The sequence below is a fragment of the Fusarium vanettenii genome (assembly GCF_000151355.1).
Source record: "Fusarium vanettenii 77-13-4 chromosome 6 genomic scaffold NECHAsca_20_chr6_4_0, whole genome shotgun sequence".
NCBI classification, from domain to species: Eukaryota; Fungi; Ascomycota; class Sordariomycetes; order Hypocreales; family Nectriaceae; genus Fusarium; species Fusarium vanettenii.
This window is the reverse complement of record NW_003315865.1, coordinates 2,335,201-2,359,405: the sequence shown is the minus strand read 5'-3', so window position 1 is coordinate 2,359,405 and position 24,205 is coordinate 2,335,201. Positions and strand designations below refer to the sequence as shown.

Below are 24,205 nucleotides of genomic sequence, written 5' to 3'. Positions count from 1 at the left end.
AAGGATCTAGATCTAAACTCTGGTCGTGAACGCCGAATCTAAACATTTCTAGGTACTAACTAGGGCATCCTTTGTCACACAAGACCCATTTGCAACAGCCGGTTCCCAAACGCAACTAGATAATAGTCCCCGTATACCAACCCATGGTTGGCATACCGCCTTTTAGAGTACTGATTGTTGTTAGCCGTGCCATATTTCAAGATCCCATCGAACGTCCGGAGAGTATCATCTTCCACCTCGATGGCATTTACGGATCCCTTGACCAAATGCGCCTTCTCGGGTGCCTGTGCAAAGCCTAGCAACTCCCTGACGATATCAATAGCTGCTCGGCGGTACCGCCCAGCGAGGTCGTCCTGGCCCATTGCTGCCATCGCCTGAGAGAGCACTAACAGTCCGTTGGCAGCGATGGAACCAGCCGAAGAGTCACGGAGGGGACTCTCACTGTCACTAATGGGCGCGTCAAAGTCCCAAAGTGGCACGTAGCGACTACCCATGGGTATGCATTCGGGGGCCGTTTCTAACCGGTACAGGAAGTACTCGGCGAGACCGCATGCTGCTCGTACGAATATCCTATCCTTGGTCGACATGAACGTCTGTGCATAGCCTAGGATGGCCCACGCCTGGCCGCGGGCCCATGTAGATTCATTGTCGTAGCCCTGGTGCGTGAGACGAGCCTTTAGTTCGCCGGTTCGAGGGTCGATATTGGCGACGTGACAAGTAGAGTACCATGGCCCCGTGTAGCATTGCTTGGACAAAGGAACAGGCTTCTCTTCGCGGAGATGCGACCGGAGCAGAACGCGTGCATGTGAGGTGGCTATATCGTAGAGTTCCTGTCCATCAGGACAGTGTTCAGCCGCGTAGTAGAGCAGGTCCAGATTGCAAAGGCTGTCAATGATAATGATCATATTCTCTGTCTGGTCAAGGATCTCAAGGTTCTTCTTTATCAGCAAGTCCCAACTACGGATAGCCCCCGAGGTAGGGACGTATCTCGTGGCTAGGCTCTGTGCAGCACAGATAATGGAGTTGAGGCTCTGGACATTCCCATTGAGCTCCCAGTCCAACCTCAAGGACGGCATGACGATGAACCCGATGTCATGGGTGTCGGTTCGGCTGGCCATACGGTGGAGTGGCCTTGTCCAGGTGTCACAGAGAGTTTGGAGGTGCAGCCGGATTGTCTCGATACTGATTTTATCCGATGCGTCCTCGTCGGAGGTGCAGATCTTGCGAGGAAACCTGACGGTGCGCTCGAGCAGCAGGGATAGCGTGCCCGGGAAGAAGCCGCAGGTCCAAAATTCGGCCTCGCGTAGCGTGTAGTTGCCGGAATCTTCTCCCTCCTGCGGCACGTACTCGGGGAAGTAGTCCGGGAAGCGCTTCTCCCCGATGAGAGACTTCGTCGCCGTCCTGTAGACCTTGGCGAGGATATTCTCCCCATAGAGACTGGCAAGTTCATCACCGATGCTTGCGTCTTTAGTCAACGTAGGATAGTCCTGAATTGGTCCATCTGGTTCCGTGGGAGAGCTGATTGGGGTAGAATTTCCGATCAAGGAGTCCTCATCGCTGGCTGGTTGCGTTTGCGGGGACTGGATCAAAGAAGATTGCTCTCTATGAGGCTGTCTATATGGAAGCTGGGGAAGCTGTGGTATCTCAGGCTCGACTACTGGGGGCGCTTGAGATGAGAAGGGAATAGGATCTTCGAGTGATCCTTGATGATGGACAGCAATGACTGGTTGAGCTGGCTCCTCTTGTAGCGCAACCTCTGGCAACGGAGGCTCCTGGGCAATGCCGTTACTCTCTCCTTCAGACATTTTGCTGTCTTTGACGTCTTCCGCAGGGATTGAGCTCGGGAGAAAATAATGCAGCTAGAAAGGAGATAGATATAATAGCCTTGTGGGAAGATATTGAGGTCTTGGCCGTCTTGTGAAGTCAATGAAGCCGGCGAAATAAAGGAGCACGCGGAAGATGGGGGTTCGGCTACTTGATGCTTCCTATCAAGTAACTCTTATTCAAAACGAGAGCAATCCGGCTTACCTATCGGGTCTCCTCGCCCCTATGCCCCCACTCCTCCGGAGTCGACATGCTCCGGGGTCCGGCGCCATTGCTCCGCCATCCATGGTCCAAACGCCGACAGCAATCACCCCGCGGCAATTTCTCCGCGACAATTCCTCCGTGGCCATTGCCCCGAGAAGCATCCATCTGCAGTTCAGGGTGGTATTCGTATCTCTGGGATGGTCGCCCAGCTCTGCACCGGGCAAGGCAAGGCTTGGACTCTGCGGGGAAACCGGGGAAGGTCGCCGTGTGACCGCCGCCGCTACCCCATACCCCCGGACGACAACAGCGGGGCCCCGCAGGCACGAGTAGAGGGGTCTTGGTGATGGGATGAATATTAAAACTCCATCTCGTCCCACCACTGCCATAGATTCTTGGAAGATTACCAGCATCCCGCAGCCCAATACTCTGGGCCTCGTTTCCATCCATCTCTCTGTTCACCCCGGAACAAGAAAGCAACACGGCTCGTCAAAGATGGCGACTCAGCCACACAAGGCCAACGATGACATCGTCATTCAGCCTGCCCCGGCGCCAGAGCAGGAGAACCACCAGCAGCCGCCTCCTCCGGCGGACGATGCGAATGTCGGCCCGAAGCAGGTGGTCAAGAATGGCGTTGTGGTGAGCTCTGCCACGAAGCCTCCAAAGAGGGATCTCCGACTTGCCTGGCTCTACATCTTTGACTGGTACCCTAGCCACTACAGCAAGGAGGAGATTGCTCTTGTCAAGAAACAGGACCGCATCATTCTTCCCCTCATGTAAGTCCGCATCTTGCGCGCCAGCCGCTACATTTGAACTCAGCATGCTAACCGCAGTAGTTGCTTGCTATGTAGGCTTTCCCAACAATATTCTCAACCTCATAATCTAACCAGCTCTAGTTTTCATCAAGTGGCTTGACCAATCCAACATCACTAATGCTTACAACTCTGGAATGAAGGAAGATCTCAACGTCCAGGGAATCCAGTACAACCTGTTCAGCACCTTCTACAACATCGGCTACCTTATCCTCGAAATCCCCTCCATGATGATCATCTCCCGTCCTAAGCTGGCACGATGGTACCTCCCTATCTGCGAGACACTCTGGTCTATAATCACCTTCATCCAATCCCGCAATAATAGCGTCGAGATGATTTACGGCATGCGGTTCCTCATGGGTCTTTTCGAGACACCCGCCGCCACTGGCTCGCTTTACCTTCTCGCGTCATGGTATCGCTCAGACGAGGTATTTAAGCGCGCAGGTGTCTGGTATGTGTCTAGCAACATTGGCGCCGCCTTTGCTGGATATATGCAAGCTGCTGCCCATGCTGGACTTGACGGAAAGCTTGGAATGCAAGGATGGTCGGTACTCGTTCCCCTTCTGCTCATGTGTATCAATCTAATGTATCCCCCTTCTCTAGGCGCTGGGTCTTCATCGTGGACGGAGTCATCAGTCTCCCCATTGCTATCGCTGGCTTCTTCCTCTTCCCTGGTCTACCTACTAGCCCTCGCATCTGGTGGCTCAAGGAGGAGGAGCAGAAGCTCGCCCAAGCACGCATGCAGGACGACGGTGTCAGGAAGAGCTCCAAGATTGGCAAGCGCATGCTCAAGCGTGTCTTTACTCACTGGCACTTCTACTTCGCTGTGGTTACCTACGTCTGGTAAGTTGCCATTCATACTTCATGGAGATGCACCATTAATTAAATTGACTTGCAGCTACCAGCTCACGACCTGGGTTGCTGGTCAGATGGGTATTTGGGTCAAGTCTACTGGTCAATACTCGATCGAGTTGATCAACATCCTGCCCACCGGCACCCAACTTATGGCTATTGTTGTTGGAATTCTTGTTCCACAGTTCGTCATGTGAGTTTCCAGTCCAACCTCCCTGTGCTGGGTTCTGGGAGAGAGTGCTAACCCCCGACTCCTACAGGGTGTACCCCATTTGGATGCCAGTTCTCTTCACAGGCACCGTCCTCATCTTTTCAAACATCTGCCTCCGGATCTGGTATATCCCCGTTGGCATGAAGTTCGCTGCCTGGTTTCTTATGGGATTTAATTCTTGCGTCACCCCGATGCTCTTCCCGTTCGTCCATCTTATCATGAAGGACGATAATGAAGCCAAGAGTTTTACGACAGGCGCCATGGTGAGTTAGCCCTCTTACCTTACATCTCCGGGAGACGTGAGAATCCGTACGCTAACCATTTGACTCTTCTTCGATAGATGACTGTCGGTTGGTCCTTCTTTACCTGGTACAACGTCGTCGTGTTCCCTGTCACTGAGGGGCCACAGTGGACGAGGGGTTTTACTGCTAGCATCTGCCTCTGCGTCATCTGGGTCTCCCTGTTCCTGACCGGCTACGTGCTATGGCAGCGTGATATCAAGAGAGGCCTGTACAAGCATGCCATCGAAGAGGAGGAGAACGAGGAGATTCTCAATGAGAAGGTCGAACAGGTTCAGGCAGAATCCACCCACCTTGAAGAGAAGGAGAAGGACAAGGAGTTGAGATGAGATCAGAGGTTTAGTCGCTGGTCTCTGGAATATTGTCCTAATCTCGGCTTAAATTGAGTGGTTAGTGAATTAGTAGTGCCATTTAGGTCCGGCCTAGCACGCAGTTCTTGTGGCATGATTCCAACGTGGGGCATCTTTGCTTTGCCTTCGATATCTCTAGAGATGGAAACAAGAATCGTGAATTGCTAGGCCTCGAATGCCTCAAGTTCTCTCCTTTCCCACGATGAGAACCGACTAATCGACTCCAAGCTGCCATTCAAGTCCATTCTTCTCAAAATCTTGTGGCTTGCAACTCCCAGTCCTCCCTTTCCGTCAATTGGGAGGCTTATGCACAAGCCGCCAGGCCCTGGCCAATCACAAACGTCAATTAAGTTCGTGCTGACGTGCGACATCTCGGAGACATATCGGAGGCCCTTTGTGTAAGAGGTTATCCCGCCGGGTGATCGCAATTCACCGCACTCATATGGAAAGTTTCCGGTCTCTCATTGATATAGACCACGAACTCTACCTTTCTCTGTTGCTACTTACATCCCCTAAAACAATTCTCACACTAAAGTCGGAATCTTTCCAGCCACCTCTACAAAACGCTCAAAATGGCAACCTTGCTCACGCTTCTCTACCCAATCCCGGCCGCTGGTGGTACGTCTCACATTCCCCAGTCACCGAGAAGCTCAGTGCTTCAAAGCTTCTCAACCTTCACCGACATATGCACAATGAAATTTTGACTAAGCAGTCCCTAGCTGCCACATTTGACGTCGACTACTACCTCAACAAACACATACCACTTGCCCGAGACGCCTGGTCTAAGTACGGCTTGACCAAATGGTCGGTCGTAAAGCTGAGCCCCGACACCGGCTATGCGCTACAGACCATCATGTTTTGGGATAGCCCACAGAGTCTTGGCAAGGCAATGCAGGAGGCGGGCGCCGAGGTCATGGGCGATCTTAAAAACTTTAGCACTGAGAAGCCGGTGGTCATCCAGGGAGTAATTGCTGCTGGAAATATGGACTGAAGGATTGAGACCCGCGAAATAGAAGTGGGACATGTCAAGGAGAGGTTTTAAGGTCAAAGGCGAACAAGACTTCGGTCAATGTTCTCTGATGATCCAGTAGCTCAGTGACAGACAATACCGCAATTGCTTCCTAGAGTTGAGTCTACGGGAGCGCCAACAGTTGGTTAATTAAGCAGTCCCTTTCTCTAACTATATCACAAACGATATGCCAACCAAGCCATGATAAAGGGATTCCATATCTGTAGTTCTGAACCGGATGAGCTGGAGTGAGACATTAAGGTCACCAAAGACATGATCATTGACCGTCTTATGATTCATGGCACACTGCTGGCTTAGATCTTAGTAAAGGTCCTTTGTCAGACCGACTGACAGGCCATGTTCAACTTACAAACCGGCCGACCAGCAGCTCCAGAACATCAGACCGACGGAGCAGAGCCGCTTGTTGAATTGGGTGATTCGGGCTTGGGATGCCTTCTAGTGCTGCCATTGGCCCATTGGTTAACTGAGCAAGCGAGGGCAGACAGCCTCTGGTCCTTGGTCCGAAAAAGGTTCTGCGCCAATGCAGGCTCAAGTCACAAACCGGTTCGTCAGGGGAGAACCTACATTATGTCCGACGCTCTGACTTGTCATAAAGCCGATCTGTTAGCGGATCCGCTTGTTTATGTCCCCAGTCTTGCCGAACGACCCCATGGGGGACTAATTAGTCAAACAACGAGATTCGACAGCATTCCCCGTGGGGGGGCCAAACTCACGCGATTAATCGATCTGGGTGCGTAGATAAGTTTGGCTCAAACCCCCTATTATCTACTTGCTTTTCTTTTCATCATCTCGTCAAGGACTCTTCTTTCAAAACACTTCTATTGCCGTCCGAGTATCTTTTAGGTCTTTTGACATTGGTCACCATGTCCGATAACAAGAGTCTCAGCCAAACTGGCATTGATGACAGCAATGGCAAAACAACCACGTCCGACACTCCCGAACACGTCGAAGATGGCTTCTCTAATGCCCAAATCAGCTATGACAACAATGGAATAGCCGGTATCATTCGATCTCCTTATGTTTTTGGCGCTGCCCTTCTCGCCTCCTTTGGTGGTTTCTCCTTTACCACAACTTACAACAACTTGATTGTAGTTACTTTCAGTCCCAGAAAAATTAAGAAATGCTCGTGATACAGCTGGTGACATTGAATAAGAGCGTAACTGAGGTAAACTTCCGGGGACAACGTGTCATTTCCCCGAGGATGCGCGCTCACGTGTAACACTACGATATGCATTTGGTACTAGGGCATATGATATTTTGGTAGTCGGCCCGGTCGTCTATCCTGGGGGATTCCTTTTCTTCCTTGTTCGCTAATCTTAACCATTGACTGGATAGCCGGATAAATAATAGCCGCTGTGAAACACAATTCTCAATCATCAAGCGAATACTTAATAACCGTCGTGTAACAAAACGATCGGGTAGTAGGCGAATATTCCCATCTTGATACCAGCATGTTACTAAAACTACTTTACGCAAAGTCCACGTCGCTTACGACTGGGCCTGATTGATTCATCTGTGTCAGTGCGTTGAACAAGTTGTATTTGTGGGCTTTTCTCTGTAAGCATTAGTGTACAACGCGGAATTGGGGTTGCGTCCATGGGAATAACGAATGTGGTTCTCTTAACATCCGCGTTCTTGTCACGTAAAGCTAATAGGGTCACTCTTTATAACCCCCTACTTACACTGTACGAAAGATCCAGACCAAGAGGTCTTATGAGAGGTTATCTAGCTTGGTTATTCATCTAACCTGCATCTTTTGCTTGGGGAAGATATCTTTGAGTAGCTCCGCTGTCAGTGACGGCTCCGTAGAAAATAACTTTCTTGCTACTTTCTGAAACACTTCGCCTTGTCTGTGCACTGTGATTATCGCTTAGTTCTACGAACGAAAGCTCTGTACGTAGCCAGGCATGCGTTACGCAGCCGTGAATGAGTTTGTAATACATGACTGTAACCTAGTGTTTACGTAGTACCATCTGGTGTGATTCAACGTTGTTTTCAGTTACTCAGAGCCTTGTACGCGGTGGAATGTCTCTAGTTGTTTCAATTTTGTTAAGCTACAGCTGGTTGACCGCAAGACTATCGTGGCAGAAAGGGCACAACCTTATTATCAAAGCCGTTTAGTTTTCGACGCTCACTTCCTGGGATGTGAGACCTACTTTTAATTATGTGGAATTATATAAGTTCGCCGTTACCTGGCCATCGCTTTACTCTCCAAGTCATCATCATCTTTACCTTTTATCTCGGTAAAACAACTCTACTTTGACGCGTCCACGTACTCCGCTTGAAACCGATAGTCCCAGCCTTTGGATACTTCGACCTCACACTTCTACAGTCTCTAGAAACTCTTTCAATCTTCCAACATGTCTCAGCCTCTTATCAACTCTCCTACTAGTGTCTCTCTGGGGAATGATCGGTTCACTCAGCCCCAGAATATGGTGGCCATCCGCGTCAATGCCCCTTGCACCGTTGATGTGAAGCTCGAGGATGGTTCTGTTGCCAGGAAGGAGATTGATGCCGGTTATTGCGGTTTTCTTGCTGAACATCAGGGCGACGAATCCCTTGTCCAACTCTTCAACAGACTTGGTACCCGGGCTCTCGGTAAGTAGCCACGACTGCTATTTGTAATTTTTATTTTTCTTCTAATAAATCCTTACAGCCAAGATTCCCCGGAATAATCTGGACTTTGGGCGTCCCCCGTCAGAGTTCCGGGTCATTCTGCCGGCCCTTCAAGCTGCCAATGTCGCAGCACGAATTTCAAATTATCGAGCCAACGACACCGTTGCCAAGGCAATCGTGATGATTTGGGAGGATATTCTGAAGAATATCGACACTCTTCAGCATCTTGGACTTCGTCGCGGTATCTACGAAGACATTCTACAGAATGATGAGCACAAACAACAAGCTCTGCAAACTCTTATTGGATGTGAGTCTTCCCCGAGCAGCCTCACCATGGACAATGGCTAACGGCATCTGAAGCATTCTCAAATGAGGCTTGGGCGGCACTGAATGCGCCTAATCTACCCCCACGGTCACTTCTAAAGCTCAAGAAGATCACCTCAACTTACCCGAGGATCAAGCCAGATCAAGCGGTCATCTACTTGCGTCTTTATACAGCCTCAAATGCAGATCAAAACCAATTCGCCAAATATGTGGGAAAGACTACGCGAGAACCCCACATACGTCAGATGGAACATGAAGAGCGAATTGCGGCCGGCTCAAACACTCCTCACTATCGTGAGGCAAAAAAGTACCCGCAGCATCATGCTAATCCTATGATGCTACTCACTAGCTCTCGTACCGAGATGATACCCATGGCAGAGACAACGCTTTGCTTTCTCCTTCGAACTTGGGATCCTTATGTGACCGGACTCTCGCAGCCGGCTGTCGCATCAGGTCTCAGTTCTGCTACAGCTGAACATCGTATATTCATGTCAACACTCAGTAACATTGCAGACGCCGCTCTTCGCCGACAGAACCTTACTCTTTTTGGCGGCCGAGGTTGCAATTGGAACTGCCCTCTCCAAGAAGGACATCGTTTAAAACGAGAATGGTTGAGGTATCGTGTCACAACCCAGGAAAAGCGTACCATGTTTGTTTACCGCTTCCAATCATGCGTGACACGAATGCCTCTTGCAGAGGGTCCTGGCCATACCATCGGAATTCGAATCCTGTTCGTCTCAAAGATCGAGAAGGGGAGCGACTACCAGGAGCCGAAGTGGCGTGGCTTCGTATTGAAGCAACCTTTGGACAAGCTGCCAGGTATCAAGGTCGGCCAACCCCTCATCGTGTCGATTGAAATGATGGAAGATGGGAAGCCTCACAGTCAGCCGTGGTATCGTGCTCCATATCACGGCGCATGGTCGAACTGCAGCGAGCTTCACAGCTTTGGTATCAAGGTTGAATGGGTCGATGAGGAAGCAAAGCAGTGGTATACGTTCCCACTGTCGCATCAACACATTGTCAAGGTGTACGAAGCCAAGAAACCAACAGCAGATCCAACGGTCACTCTTGCCTGGCGAAAGGCAACCATGATCTTACAATTCATCTGCAATCGCCGATACCGAAACCCGCCGACTTTCCTTGATGCAACCTACCGGCCTAACATCAAGGAAGTGGTTTACGACCACCTGGCTCAGACTGTTAGCCTACAGCAGGTGCCTGAAACCGTCATGGACCCACCTCATAAGGTTTCATTCGACTACAATTGTCGCGAACTCTACAGGGCCTCGCAGACAATCTGGCCGAGAACGCATGTTGGCAAGAAGCCTGATGCGGCCTGGTTTGGCACGCACGGGCATTCTACACATTGCGTTTTCTGTGTGATGTATCGTGGGATTAATCAAAATCTTGCGCGAGGCTGTTCTAGTCGGACACAAGATTTTCATATTCCTTCCACGGAAACTGATGTCGACAAGATACGAGAGAGATCATGCAAACTGTGCTGGGAGCATTATCGCCGTCCATGTGTCTGGGTCCCTTCACAATTTGGCAAAGTTGAAGGAGAGCCTTGGAATGCGCATGACCCCAAACTACCCACAGGGTATGAAGGCCTTGCCGTGGCTCGTCGATATGAGGTCCGCGGTATTCCAATCAAGGCACCTATGAGCCTTTCAGATTACTACGAATACAAAGAACATACCAAGGATAACACCGTGGAGGAGACAGATCTCGAGGCTGATGAAGAGGAAGATTAACATCTAGACAAGTGAACTGCAACGCTATTAGCCGGGGTTGGTACAACAGGAGCCCAGTGCTATGCAGTGGCAACTGATACTGGACGCAGAGTTGAAAACTACTATCTGCGAGGAGAAAAGGGAAAACCTCATGTATCTCGTTTTGTTAAATGTATTTCTTAGTTTTGTATTTATTAAAAAGTGAAAATTAGCCTACTTATAAATTATGGCTGTACTGTCTAAGCCGTCTTGTCTAGTTTCTATTTATAATACGTATCCTGGTAGGCGTACTATCCATCATTTGACCTGCTTGTAATCTCATATTGAGACACATTATTACCTGCCCTGGAGAAGGCGACTACATAGGCAAACATTGCGAAGCTCTTGGCTGCACAAAAGCCATAGGTAATCGAAAGATGCCAACTAGATAATTAGTCCATAAATCGATTAATTAAATTGAATGTAACTCATCTTAATACGTAAAATTGAGTTAAATCTGTTTCGGTTTGTTGCTTGATACCTTAAGAGCAGAGGCAAGTGGAGACGCAGAGGACATCAAGCGTTATGCGTCTCTTTCACGCTGCCAATGTTACCAACAGATCAGATATCGGTCATCAATATGAAGCCTACGGACCACCTTCTACTGCGGCTTTTTGAATACAGAGTAAATGCACTAATAGTCACAAAAAAGCTATAGTTGGGTAGTTCGGACTGCTGAAATTGCGCAAAACTCTACTAGTACTCTGTCTAAAGTGGCTGCGATGTTAACCACTGTCATGATCTATGTATTTCTCTTCTTCAGAAACAGACAGAGGGACCGACTCCAAAGCCAAAACATCACCCTCTAATACAGTATTTAGTTAGTCAGTGACTTCTCTTGCCGAACGTAGAGAGACCGGCCACAACACCTAAGAACACAGTTTCAGTAGTACCTCAATAAACATAGTACTGCATCACACCAAATCAAGACAGCACTTAGTGACTCTACCTATCTAGTAGCTGCGCTCATAAGAAAGAGACGTATGCACTGCTATCAGAATCCATAATAGAAAGGGACCATGCACAAAATATTCTACCGTTTTGGATACGGATGCGTAGTGTGGATTGGAGAGGAAACGTGGTTAGAATGGAATCATTATCATCGATGCCAAGTAGAGAGTATTCAAGTTCTCAGCATCTGGGTTCCGCGGACGCTACGGTTGGTGGTGATTTACACCACTGACAGAGTGAGCTGGGCTTGCCTTGCACAGCCAATAGCTTCCCTTCCTGGCTCACCACAATGTCGCTAAAGAATAGATAGGCTTCACCTGAATACTTTTTTCTTCTAGTGCGCCGCTGTTCTGAGCTCAATGGGTTCCATTGGCCAATTGCACGAACCTTGGAACCTCCAGCTGTCGCTGGACATCCTCTTGGTGACGTCAATGTCTCCGTCCCAAGACGATACTGGGAAGGAGCGCCTTCCCGCCCCAACAGTATCCAGCCCCACGACAACGCGTACTTTCCTCAAGAATATTGACGAGGACCCCAGGGCTGCCTGGCCTTGGGGTCCTCAGGTGTCCATCGGGGTTTCATCCCGTAGGTACTTGCCAATTGATGCCATCACCATCCGCCACCACCCGCCATCTGCCCGTCTAGACTTGCCCGTTTTTCTGTTTAATTACTGTATTTCAAAATCGCCAAGTCCAATCGCATTCGAAATGGTTTCTTCCGAGCTACCCTACATCACCATCACCACTCCCGACGGCCAGCAGGAGCCTGTCGTGATTTTCGGAATGCCTGCTGCCGAGGACGAGCTGGCCCCTTTGTGGCAGCTGTTGGAGGAGGATGAACCAGTCTCGGCTCCGTCACTTGCCCCTGAGCATGCAGCTCAGGTAGATTCTTCTTCTTCGTTCGGTGAGTCTGCTTGCAGAACTTGTCATTGGATGGGAGTAGTGGGCACTAATCATTCAATAGATATCGACAACGCCACCATGGATAAGATCTGGGCGCGTATCGACAGCCAGCATGAAGCCATAGTCACCGAAGCGCACCAAGCCAAGGAAGACTCGGCATATTCTGCCTTGTCTGACACTGTGTCAGACTTCAAGACCTTGCGGGTTGCCTCGCAAGACTTCGTCCCGTTTCGCTGTCGCATGTGCGGCAAGGAATACCCCAAGTTGGCGCAGCTGTGCCAGCATTTGGGGAACAAGGGCAAACGGGCGAATTATTGCCATGTTTACTTTGTAAGTAATCTCTACCCTCACTTGCTACGTTACAGAAGCTGATAGTAGTTTAGGACCTTTTGAAGGAGAGGGAGAACGTGGACTCAGAGCAGATTGTGGAGTCTGCTCGAAAGAAGCGGAAGATCTGAGAGACTATGGAAGGGCCTTACTGCGATGATACTGGAGTAATTAATGGAGCTGGGACGACCAGGGAGTCATCTCCATTATCCTCACGATGCCTCAATTCCAACAAACCTTCCCCGAAATAGCCCCAGGTCACTCTCGATACGGATTCAACACTGGCTTTATGACGGGAATGTTGGAATTCGGGGCATTCGTTGGCTGCCTGTTCTTCCCTATGCTTGCCGATCGATACTCTCGCAAGCTGGGACTTGCTGTAGCCACGGCGTTCTTCTGCGTCGGTGCTATCATCCAGACGGCTGCAAACAACTACGGCACTCTTGTGGCCGGACGTACTATTGGTGGTGTCGGTGTCGGCACACTCGCCATGGGAGCACCATTGTATATTTCTGAGATTGCACCTCCCAACCTGAGAGGCTCTCTCCTTGTCCTCGAAGCCATCTCGATCGTCATTGGCGCTATCATTGCATATTGGATCACATACGGCAGTCGTGATATTTCGAGCGACTGGGCTTTTAGATTGCCATTCCTTCTGCAGATGGCTCCAGAACTCGCAGTTGGCGTTGGCATTCAGTTTTTCCCCTTTTCCCCAAGATGGCTGGCCATGCGTCACCGCAACCAGGACGCCTTGGATTCCCTTTCCAAGCTTCGTCGCCTCCCTGAGACTGATTCTCGTGTTCAACAAGAATGGAAGGGAATTATCCGCGAGGTTGAAATCCAGGAATTCTTGCTGGATCGTGAGCATGGTGCCGCGAAAAACCCTGTCTTGCTCGAGTTCCAGCAGTGGGGCGATCTCTTCAAGCCCAAGTACATTCGACGCACGACTGTTGCACTTGCAATTCCTTTCTTCCAACAGTTTTCCGGTAATTATGAACAGTCCCGAAGTCTCTCCTTCGTCCTTTCGCTAACCTGCACATAGGTATCAACGCTTTTGTGTACTACGCACCCATCTTCTTCTCCGCGCTCGGACAGGATTACGAAATGTCTCTTATCCTGAGCGGTATGGTCAACATTTGCCAATTTGTGGCCGGTATTCCTACGTTCCTCTTCCTTGACAAGGTTGGCCGACGCAAGCTTGCCATCTTTGGAGGTATCGCGATGGGTATCCCGCATATGATCATGGCCGGCGTCGTCAACAAATACAACAATAAGTGGACAGATAACCCGGGTATGGGCTGGTTTGGCGTAGCTCTCATCTGTAAGCACATCCCACTACATCCCACGTACTGTTGTTACACTTTACTAATCGTCTAGATATCTACGTTCTTGCGTATGCTTCGTCTTATGGACCTCTGGCGTGGACTCTGCCTGCAGAAGTTTTCCCTAGCTCCAAGCGAGCAAAGGGAGTCGGAGCTGCTACGGCCATGGTATGGCTTGCAAACTTCATTATCGGCGTGGTCGTCCCCGAGATGCAGATCAAGCTTGGTTGGGGTACTTACCTGTTCTTTGGCTGCTTTTGTTTTGCTGCTTCTATCTTCTCCTTCTTCCTCGTTCCGGAGACTGCGGGCAAGAGCTTGGAGCAGATTGCGGGTGCTTTTGGTGATAGACTCGAGGATGAGGAAGGCGAGTTGGAATCGCGGGCTCACTAGAGTTGTTGCAGTACGGCGGACCTTTTCGGGGGGTGCTCATTGCAACATGCAAATAAGACAAGTGCCTTAGCTGGCCAAGTGAGAAGGATATCAAACCTTTTTGTACGATTACTGTAGCTAGCTTGAATATTCCAACCCTAGATGTGTTCTCTGTCGAGACAGCAGTTCCCAGGAGCACGTATGGAAGATGTCGCGTAAGTAACTAAGAGTCGCTAGGCGTGGTTTGAATAGCGAGTGGTTGAATCCTGCCAGCCATTCTTCGGTTATCTGGTCATTGAAAATCCTTTTTCGCTCCTAAGAAACATTTTACGTCCACAATACCAACATCAAGGCCAATAAAACGAGGTGTCGGGGGAGCTCGGCCGACCTTTCAAGTCCAGCAGACATCTTGTCACCTGGCGCAATCCTACAAACAGAGGGCAAATAGGGGCGGACTTGAAGCCGCGATAATCGCTCAAACCGAGGTATATGCAGATCATGTATGTCCCAGTAACGAAATCATGAATCTTAAAGCCAGACTACGTGCTTGATACCGCTGTCCAGCCCCTCCCTCAGACTAGCTGTAAGAGTCCATACGTCGCCTCGTGAACCTCCAACCCGGTACATCTCAATCCCGCCTCCCTCTTGTCCCGCTACTACAGCGTAGTTCCCATCATCACTAAGCCGGAAACCACGAATCGTATCGAGATTGGTTCGTACGTGTTTGGTCTCCTGGACCCTTTTGCCGTCGTCCGAGAGAAGAATGATGACAATCGTATCGCCTTGCGGCAGTTCTGTGGGAACGTTTTTCAGATGCGCTTCGCGCTTCGCAATATGTCTTTCCCATCTGTTGCTGGCGTACAAGACATTTGGGATCTTGGGATGGGGAGAGAGTTCGGCCGAGTCCATCATGAACTGATGATCGCGGTGAACAGTCGGTGGGATAATGTTAACTGAAAAGCCGTCGATAGGCTGGACGTCATTCGCAGGGCAGGGCGACAAATCAAAGGCGACAACTTCATGTGAGAGCTCTCCAAGGACATACATGATTTTCTCTATCAGACATTAGTTATTTGTCATTTGGCAAGTCAAATGGAAGAAAATCTGTTGACGTACCATCAGGTGTGAAAACAGCGTGTCGAGCACCCATTCCAGGGGGGCATTGGAGCCAGCCGCATACTTCCAGTTCCAGGTTTTTCCGAGACAAGATCCATACGCGATCAGCACCTAGATCGGGTGCATACAGCAATCCTCTCTTGTCTTCAAGTACTTGATGTAAATGGCATTGACGTTGTCGACCTTTGTTAGGCCCGTGCCCAGTCGCTTTGTAGGGAAAGTCAAGTAGGAGCTCCGTTCGAGGCACATCCTTAAGCCTGAGTCCGTCGTTTTCGGTGATAGATACGGGATAGAGAGCAGCAGACCCTCCAAGATACTAGAGAGTGTAAGCGTGGGAGGCAAGAGAAATAATCTCTGAGTTACTACTCACAGTACCTATTGCCAGGGCGGACTCGTCGTGCAGCGTAATGACTAAATAGTGAGCATGGCTGGCCAAACATAATAGACTCAAGTTCTACTTACTGTGTGCAGGTGCACCCAGGGTCGGTTGCTGACTCGTGATGCGGCAAGTTTCTTCCGCATGGTCGACTTCGAAAGTGAACAAGAGACCAGATTCTATGCCTTCTGACAACCCGACCAAACGATCAATGCTTCCCTGTGAAGATACGGGTTCTGCCCAGGAAACATTGTACGGTGCTGGATAATTGGCGAGAACCTTTAACTCGCCCTTCTCCAGGTCAACGGCAACGGTGGTAAAGTTGGCCCTGTCACCCGAGAGCAGAAGCATGGGCTTCATGGTGAACAAAGTGGTTCGCTTACAGAGAACGGAGCTAGATGATGTTGGTCGGAGTTCAGGGCAAGGAGTGGTGCGTGGCAAAGCTAAACTGACTGAAGCAGCAAAAGGATGTGAAAGTGGCCCCGAGTCAATCATATTCATGCTTCTCGTTAAACCCGGTTGAACTAACTGAATGTCATGAACATAATAGATGTGCCATCCCCTCCCGGACTTCACCAGCGCCTAAACCTGTGGCACACACTAGACAACAATTCTAACACCGAAACAATGGTATCCCCCAGTCTCCACACCGGACATAATTCTTGGTGCCCCAGAAATCGGCCGACAAGGGAGCAAATGTCCGATGGGGTCCACCTGTTCACCCAATGCATGCCCGATGACATATGTCCGATGTTTGTGATTACCCATGTCGTTTTTACCTAAAACGACAACCTCTTTGACGAAACAACCAAGGTCCAGACTTTCACACATTTCATATTGCGTCTTCTTCCAGCTTCGGTTAACCACGGTAGAGAAACAACAATCACGCTCAGCATAATGGCCCCTTCCACTCATTTCGCGCTCAACACGGGCGCCAAGATTCCCGCTGTTGGTCTCGGTACATGGCAATCCAAGCCTGGTGAGGTTCGTAAAGCTGTGGCTTACGCCCTCAAGGATGGGTACCGTCATATTGACGCAGCACTGTACGTTCAAATTCCTGTAACGGCTTGGTTAATCCCTATTCTCCTTGGCCAATCATGCCTCTCCTCCGTCCTCTCCTACAATGACCATCGCGACACCACCCCACGGCGGGTCAGTTCACTCAAGCTGACATGATGCAGCATCTACGGTAACGAGAACGAAGTCGGCCAGGGCATCAAGGATAGTGGTGTGCCACGTGAGGAGATCTTCCTTACCAGCAAGCTTTGGAACACGCATCAGCCCAACGTTGCTGAGGGACTACAAAAATCTCTTGATGCTCTAGGCGTGGATTACCTCGATCTCTACGTAAGCCCGGTTGTTCCTGGAAATCGGTACATCGCTTCAAACTAGGCTAACAACTTGCTTACCAGCTCATTCATTGGCCTGTTCGACTGGTTCCCGTAAGCATCTTATCCTTTGACTTTCAAGCTACCCAGACTCTAATTGGAACGAAATCGATAGAACGAGACAAGCGAGCTCCTCCCCGTGAACCCCGATGGTACTCGATCAATTGATAGATCCTGGGACCAGAGCGAGACCTGGCGCCAAATGGAAGAGGTCTACAAGTCCGGCAAGGTCAAGGCCATTGGTGTTGCCAACTGGTCCATTCCTTATCTTGAGGAGCTTCAGAAGACGTGGAAGGTTGTCCCAGCCGTCAACCAGGTTGAGCTACACCCATTTCTCCCCCAGCACGAACTCCGAGAATATTGCGACAAGTTGGGCATCCTTCTTGAGGCTTACTCTCCTCTTGGATCCACTGGTAAGTACCTCAAAGTCTGCGGTGCAATGGATGGCACGAGTGATAGGACGTTGTTGACCGAGACTAACGAACCGAACCTTGTAGGCGCACCTATCATGTCGGATGACGAAATCCAAAAGATTGCCGACAAGAACGGTGTATCAACTGCTACAATTCTCATCAGCTACCACGTCAACAAGGGCATTGTGGTTCTTCCCAAGTCGGTAACGGAGAAGCGTATCTCCTCCAACAAGGAGGTCATTTCTCTATCCGAAGAGGACGTGGCTGCACTCGATAGCTTGGCTAGTAAAGGCAAGGCCAAGCGTATTAACACTCCTCTCTGGGGATTCGACCTGGGCTTCGCTGACTGGTATGGCCCCGTGAAGTCAGAATGAACTCGGCATGGAGACGTAGCAATAGGAACATAAAAGGAGAATTGACTACCTATACTTCAACTCATTACAATGCTTTTGTGAAATGTCAAATCATCTGTAATGATTATTCAATGTTGGTTTGAACTTTGTGATGGATGTGACTTTCACTCACCAATCTCGACACAGATATGCGAAGGTGGTCATGGTAGGGTTAATTATGACCAAGATTGAAACATCTTGTGGAACGTATATCAGGGAATTTAATTCATTCAAGCTAACTGGAATCTACGAATAGCTGCAGGGAATATGTCTGCAATGTGATGCGTGATGATAGCACAAGAGGAGATTAGCCACCGGGAGTATTTAAGGGTAGGGAAATAAGCAAAGGTCATTTGAGACAAGGCAATATGTGTGCAAGTTTGTATTCACAATATGCTAGATCGCTCGCGTCTTCTCATAATTCTCGCTTTTAACTAGATACTCAGGACCTTGGAGCCAAACAGATCTATGCTGTATAAGGAGCTGGAGAGATGCCTTCCTTCAGAGCCTTCAAACGCATCGCAAGCAACTTGGAATGGAATCGAGTGTAGGGAAGGTAGCCAACAAAGATCCACAGATTAGGGACACCTGTCTCCCTGTACGCGGTCTTAAACTCACCCTCATCGTCAATGCCCCAGATAGGAGTGACTTGATCGGCAATCTTATCGCCCAGTGTGGAACGGACAGAGTCAATTGTGTTGGTGAATCCAGTTGCAAAGACAACCAGGTCAAAGTCGCGCTCACGTCCGCCGCTCAGGACAACCTTGTTCTCGGTGAAGCGCTCAATGTATCCAGGCTCAACCTTGATGTTGCCGTTGATGATGTGCTCGCATGCGCCCGCATCGAAGTAGAAACCACCGTTTCGAGTCTGGCCCAGGGTGGAATTGCCAGTGTTGCGTTGGCCACGCCATGTGCGCAGGCCACGAGCATGCAAAGCATCGAGCAAGGGACGATCAAGGTCCTCAAGAATCTTTGCGTTGCGCCTACCGAACTCCTCTCCTGGACCAGTGGGTGTGGCAAAGAACAGGCGATCCTGCTCCTCTAGACCAGGGCGCTTTTGTTCAGCGTCAGGGCCGTAGTTGCCGATGATGCGTGGGACAGAGTGAGTCAACGACATGATGTAAGTGGGGGATCGCTGAAGGAGAGTGACATCGATGCCCCGTCGAGCGCAATCATAGGCCGTATCAAAGCCAGAGGAGGAGGTTCCAACGACGCAGACCTTCTTGCCGACAAAGTCGCGAGAGCTGTCGTGGGCAGTGGAGTGACGGATGGTACCCTTGAAATCGGTCATGCCAGGGACATCAGGAAGCATGGGAGTTCCACACAGCGAGGTAGCCATGACGACCTGTTTGGGGTGCAAGGTGCGAGCCTCCTTGCCCTGCTTGTCGATCACAACTGTCCAGTTGCCCTGTTCATCCTGCTCTGCCTTGGCGACTGATGACTTGGTCCAGACGTTGAGTTCCAGGGCCGAAGCGTACCACTGCATATAGACGCCTTGCTTCTGGGAAGGGGTGTAGGTGGGCCAGTGCTTGGGGTAGGGGAAATAGGGCAAGTCGTCAGCCCAGTGAGGAAAGTGAAGAGACAGGTATTCGTAGCGCTTCTTCCAGACATCGCCAATCTCTTCGGCATGGTCAATAATAAGGTTCTTCATCCCCATGGCGTTGAGTCGAGCAGCTAAGGCCAGTCCACTGAGCAAGCGTTAGTGATGTAGAATGGGCATTCGTAATGGGGGCACATACTTTTGACCACCTCCAATGATCAAAACTTCAGGCTCGACAGAATCGACATCCTGAGCCCTCTGATTCTCCCAGCTAATAGCTCCAGTCATGTGTCCGTCAGCGGGAGGAATCTCGGGGAATTGCTTGAGCTTCTCCGCAACAGTGTGCAAAGTGTAGAGCTTCCAGCCATCCTTGGTCAAAACGGCGTTGGCAACAGCCGAGGCATTGACAACCTCGGTCTCGAAGGAGACGATAAACTGCAACTGTGCGTAATCGGGGTACGGTCGGTCGATCTTGGGAGGAGGCGTAAGGAACTCGAAGTTAGTAGCTTTGGTTGTAGGGAAAAGGTCGGTGGCGGCCTTTAGGATGGCAGGCTTAAAGTTGAAAGTGCGATAATCCCAAGTGAAGGAAAGCTTGTCTCGCCAAACACCTACAAAGCCAAGTTAGCCAGTGGTCAAGTTATTGTGATCTCATGACATACCATAGTCCAGGAACAAGTCGGCGAAGCCTTGAGCATCACCCTTGGCTAGGACCTTGGAAAGGTTATCGACAATGCCTTGGGCTTCCTTCTGCGGATCGGCATCGGCGGGGATTTCGATGCCGAGGACATCGGTAGTGGGGAGCGCATGGTTGAACTTGAAGTCGTACATGTAATCATCGGCGACAGGGGGCTTGTCATTGACCTCAAGCTTGACCCCGGCAACGCCAACCTTGTCCTTGAGGTTGGCGATGTCGGTCTTGATGTCAATGCCAGATTGGGGGCTGTTGATGTAGGGTGCCATGGCTGCTGCTTTGCGAGAGAAGATGGTGGTTCAGACAGTTCAAACTGGAACGAGCATGTCTATAATAAATCTCAATCTTCTCTTGATCTTCAAATCCATTGAATTGTTCCATGGTCACTTGACATGTCCAAGTCTAGTCAAATCCGATGGCGCAGAGGTCCCACCGGAGATAATCAAATTTGGAAAAGCGCCCACAACTGGTCATGGCGTTGATTTGCCCCAGGCTCGTGACCCAATTCAATTCGTTTACCCCCGCCCATCATCTCCGGTCCGCAACTTCTCATCTCAACACGGCCGACACCGATGACCGGAGAAACTGTCAATCAGCCCATTGCATCGGACACAACATGCGACGCCTCCGCGATGACGATGACGATAGGTCCGAAGAGGGATTCAGGGCTCGGAAGCAGCGCAAACAGCGCCCGTGTTTCAGTTGCGCAGGTGAGACGAGCTTTGGGAGTGTCTGAGTCGCGCAAGGGAGGCTGGCTAATCTGGGGAACCTAGAATGTCGGAGACTCAAGATGAAGTGTGATCGACAAGGTAGACGAACACTATAACGCACGTTTTGAGATTGTTCAGAGGCTAGAATAGTGTTGCAGTGCCGTGCTCCAATTGCCTTCGCCGACACCGCGTTGAATTCTGCGTCGCCGCTACGAGTAACCCAGGAACCTCCAAGTCAGCTTTTCACCCATTCTCTTGTGTCAATTACATATCATTGAGCTGAATGAATGCGCAGTAGCCAAGATTCCGCCGTACAGCCTGGGCACCAGAAAGATTCTCAGAATGATCAATTCCAGGAGACCAAGCAACCAGAACCTCAAGAGCCGCTCGATACGAACGCAACTCGTCTCGAAAACGCTCAGCCGTTTAATCCGAACTTGAATCAACACACCATAAATCGTTCGCATCACATACCTTCGCGCTCCAACGCCAGCGATCCCAACCAAGTCAACCCTCTTACTCTCCTTGCTCACGCGCTCGAACCATACACTACTCAGGCTCCATCTCCTCGCACTCCAGCTTCGGCGCCTTCTGGCAGGCTGGAGGAGCCTGCACATAGCATCAACACTGGAACCAGTGCTTCCAGCAACCCTGCCCGCTATACTATCGAGGATGAACGGGAAAATGGTTCTTACGGCACTTTGATGCTGGGGAAGAGAGGTCGATCAAAGTATCTTGGCCCAACAGCAGGGAGTGAATGGTTGAAAGAGGTAACATCCCCTTCTGTTTGACTAGTTCAAGTAAGCTTACTCGTGGCAGTCGGAAACACAAGATGTACCAGACACACCATGCATGACGCGTGTCCCTTCTCCGGTGCTCCCTCAAGACTTGCTTGCTGCCCAACCTAGTGTCCTAAGTATTGGCACTACCATCGTTGGGTTTCCCTTCAACGCGTCGCCGGCTCATATCAGTACTCGGGAACTGTTAGCTTGCCTGCCGTCAAGAGACGAGGCATGGACCCTGGTAGAATCGTACTATCGCTATTGCGCCTGGCAGTGAGTGTTGCAGAACCGAAGACCTAGTTCGTGGCTAACAAACGCAGTCACAATGTAGCTCCCAAACCATCGTTCGAGAAGACATTCGATCGAGTCTTTAATCGTGCAGAAAGTGGCTCCTCTTCTCCGCCCATTAACTCCCAGGAGATCGCCCTTGTCTTCATCATTATGGCCCAAGGAACTATGTTCAATATCGAGATGCCCAATTGCGATTCGTCTGCTGAAGAGTGGCTACACCTTTCAGAAAGAGCCTTAGTGAAAGGAGAATTTCTGTCAAACAATACCGTCGCTGGACTGCAAACTCTGGTAAGCTTGTGTTGAACCGATGGCTGGCTTCTGATCCATGGCTAATGTTGTAGCATCTAATGGCGCACCTACGATTGTGCGTAGTATCCTCTAATCACTCCTGCAGTGCTGATTTGTGAGCAGGCAACTTGATGAAGGCCGACGCGGTGATAGTGCTTGGCCGCTATGGGGTTTGGTCATGCGTTTGATCCAAGCGGTATAGTTGCACTCTTTACTTCGGGCACTGGCCCAAGCTGACAGGATTGGACAGATGGGTATGCATAGGGATGGTGATCGCTGGAATCTACCTCAAGATGTTGTCGAAGAAAGACGTAAAGTATTCTGGGAGTGTAATTCTGCCGACATCTTTCAGGCGCACTGCTTCTCGCGACCGTAAGTCTATAATATCTGGATACCTATCTGTTAATGTTATTCCGAGGCTAAGACTAAAGACAGATCCGCCATCAATCCCGAGCATTGCGATACCGCTTTTCCATCCGAGCCAGTCAGGCCCAACGGAGAAAAGAGTTACTCGATCCTCCGATTCAAACTGTCTCAAATTTCGTCAGAGTGAGTCTGCATTTTGCGCGTCCTTGGGTTGCAATGGGAGCTAACTGAATTTCAGGATTCTCAATATGGCTATGAAGGTGCGGAGGCCAGCATATTCCGAAGTCACCGATCTGGACCTTAGACTGTATGTACTAGGTACTCTGCAATTACATATGTCCTAAAGCTGAATGACCACAGTTCCGAGTTCGAGCACAACATCCCATATTCTCTCCGCTGCAGAGCAGCGCTCTTGGCTACTCCGTCTCGCTACCCTCAACTTGAAACGGCGATCAGTGCCTCTCCAGAACCATCTCGCATGTCACTTACCATTTCTTTCCGGGTCAGTGGCTTTTTTCTGTAGAAGATGCCGCGCTCACATGACGTAAATAGCAAACAAACCTCGCTTTAAATGTCTCCGAGACCATCATCAACCTTCACCGACCTTATTATGCAAGAGTACTCCATGACGCCGACCACGGCGAGTCAGTATACAAACCGTCTTTCTACATTGTAATAGAGCGCTGTGCCGTAAGAATATGTATCAAGCGCCGTCTGCCGATAACGAGCTAATAATGGGCAGATAATTATCAGTATTGTCACCGACATCCATAGCCGCTTCCCGGCGGTCGCCACCAGGCAATGGAACTTCTGGGTGAGGAGTGTATCATCTTGACATGTATTAATAATGCTTACGTTTACGCCAGTATCACGTCTTTGGTTCAGCCTTATGCCTTGGTACGTTGGTCCTGCGCGACCCGGCCAACGTCATGGCCAATTTCGCTCTGACGCAAATCGATGCCGCCATTAGCTTATTCACCTCACTCCTCCAGCATGGCGCCCACCCTCTACGCTACAAGCGCAATTTGCAGTGGCTTTTGAACTTACGCACTCGTGCTTTGTCAAAAATCTCCTCAGTACCCGCGTTGCAGGGGGGTAATTCGCGGCGAGACACGGATGCGGCTGGACAGAATGATGGTGAGGACGGCGACGGGGATAGAGAGGACGATGAGGATGTCGAGTTGCTCGGTTGGCGTACCAGGCTCATTGAGCGTATGGGTCAAGGACACCAAAAGACGATCAGGACCATTCGCCTTTCTGAGACCCCATCCGTGTCACCAAACATGAACGTCACGAGTACGTCTCTGAATAGTTTCCACCCTCAAGGCCAGGTGGGACTCTCCGATATGGCCAACTCGAACCCATCTCTGCCTGCTGTGAACCTTGATTCGACAAATGAATTAGTAAGGTGTATTCTTGTGGACTTGAACGTTCTAAGCTAACATGATTCACAGCTACATGACTTTTGGGATCCCGTGCTTTTGCAAGATGTCTTTGGCCCTTCTCAAGACCACCAAACCGTAAGTTAAGCCTTTCGCGCCTATGAAACCTGCCAATTGTTTCATGTTGCTTTGGACATTGGCTTCTCACGTTGCTTACACACTTTACAGTCCTTGATGAATACGTGGTGGGACAATATGCCCAATCCATCTTAGTCACGGTGATGATCATAAACCCATAACGATATCGA

At 50.1% G+C, this 24,205-nt stretch overlaps 8 protein-coding genes across 8 annotated transcripts; 5 read left to right on the top strand and 3 right to left on the bottom strand.

The window, feature by feature from the left end:
- Positions 1 to 74: 74 nt before the first annotated feature.
- Positions 75 to 1,805, bottom strand: NECHADRAFT_94724 (uncharacterized protein; the record flags this gene model as incomplete). Its single annotated transcript, XM_003044959.1, has 2 exons — positions 75 to 1,465; positions 1,790 to 1,805. 2 exons carry the CDS (start codon positions 1,803 to 1,805, stop codon positions 75 to 77), a joined length of 1,407 nt encoding a protein of 468 aa, XP_003045005.1.
- Positions 1,806 to 2,520: 715 nt separating this feature from the next.
- On the top strand, positions 2,521 to 4,528 carry NECHADRAFT_43272 (uncharacterized protein; the record flags this gene model as incomplete). Its single annotated transcript, XM_003045361.1, has 7 exons — positions 2,521 to 2,801; positions 2,862 to 2,872; positions 2,922 to 3,381; positions 3,441 to 3,680; positions 3,736 to 3,882; positions 3,950 to 4,163; positions 4,241 to 4,528. The coding sequence occupies 7 exons, from the start codon at positions 2,521 to 2,523 to the stop codon at positions 4,526 to 4,528; spliced, it is 1,641 nt and encodes a 546-aa protein (XP_003045407.1).
- A 593-nt stretch (positions 4,529 to 5,121) lies between these two features.
- NECHADRAFT_82132 (uncharacterized protein) lies at positions 5,122 to 5,540 on the top strand (the record flags this gene model as incomplete). The annotated part of the gene is made up of 2 exons (XM_003045360.1): positions 5,122 to 5,167; positions 5,269 to 5,540. 2 exons carry the CDS (start codon positions 5,122 to 5,124, stop codon positions 5,538 to 5,540), a joined length of 318 nt encoding a protein of 105 aa, XP_003045406.1.
- A 902-nt stretch (positions 5,541 to 6,442) lies between these two features.
- NECHADRAFT_44115 (uncharacterized protein) lies at positions 6,443 to 14,183 on the top strand (the record flags this gene model as incomplete). The annotated part of the gene is made up of 4 exons (XM_003045359.1): positions 6,443 to 6,667; positions 12,665 to 13,457; positions 13,514 to 13,792; positions 13,849 to 14,183. 4 exons carry the CDS (start codon positions 6,443 to 6,445, stop codon positions 14,181 to 14,183), a joined length of 1,632 nt encoding a protein of 543 aa, XP_003045405.1.
- Positions 14,184 to 14,690: 507 nt separating this feature from the next.
- On the bottom strand, positions 14,691 to 16,005 carry NECHADRAFT_43788 (uncharacterized protein; the record flags this gene model as incomplete). The annotated part of the gene is made up of 4 exons (XM_003044958.1): positions 14,691 to 15,215; positions 15,295 to 15,594; positions 15,649 to 15,689; positions 15,741 to 16,005. The coding sequence occupies 4 exons, from the start codon at positions 16,003 to 16,005 to the stop codon at positions 14,691 to 14,693; spliced, it is 1,131 nt and encodes a 376-aa protein (XP_003045004.1).
- Positions 16,006 to 16,551: 546 nt separating this feature from the next.
- On the top strand, positions 16,552 to 17,829 carry NECHADRAFT_43087 (uncharacterized protein; the record flags this gene model as incomplete). Its single annotated transcript, XM_003045358.1, has 5 exons — positions 16,552 to 16,697; positions 16,881 to 17,001; positions 17,067 to 17,096; positions 17,158 to 17,455; positions 17,540 to 17,829. The coding sequence occupies 5 exons, from the start codon at positions 16,552 to 16,554 to the stop codon at positions 17,827 to 17,829; spliced, it is 885 nt and encodes a 294-aa protein (XP_003045404.1).
- A 484-nt stretch (positions 17,830 to 18,313) lies between these two features.
- Positions 18,314 to 20,215, bottom strand: NECHADRAFT_94720 (uncharacterized protein; the record flags this gene model as incomplete). The annotated part of the gene is made up of 3 exons (XM_003044957.1): positions 18,314 to 19,535; positions 19,587 to 19,995; positions 20,047 to 20,215. 3 exons carry the CDS (start codon positions 20,213 to 20,215, stop codon positions 18,314 to 18,316), a joined length of 1,800 nt encoding a protein of 599 aa, XP_003045003.1.
- Positions 20,216 to 20,694: 479 nt separating this feature from the next.
- On the top strand, positions 20,695 to 24,170 carry NECHADRAFT_82125 (uncharacterized protein; the record flags this gene model as incomplete). Its single annotated transcript, XM_003045357.1, has 13 exons — positions 20,695 to 20,788; positions 21,092 to 21,558; positions 21,608 to 21,843; positions 21,891 to 22,149; positions 22,234 to 22,264; positions 22,502 to 22,521; positions 22,568 to 22,698; positions 22,754 to 22,822; positions 22,876 to 23,017; positions 23,068 to 23,205; positions 23,382 to 23,918; positions 23,970 to 24,035; positions 24,126 to 24,170. The coding sequence occupies 13 exons, from the start codon at positions 20,695 to 20,697 to the stop codon at positions 24,168 to 24,170; spliced, it is 2,235 nt and encodes a 744-aa protein (XP_003045403.1).
- Between the last annotated feature and the right edge of the window lie 35 nt (positions 24,171 to 24,205).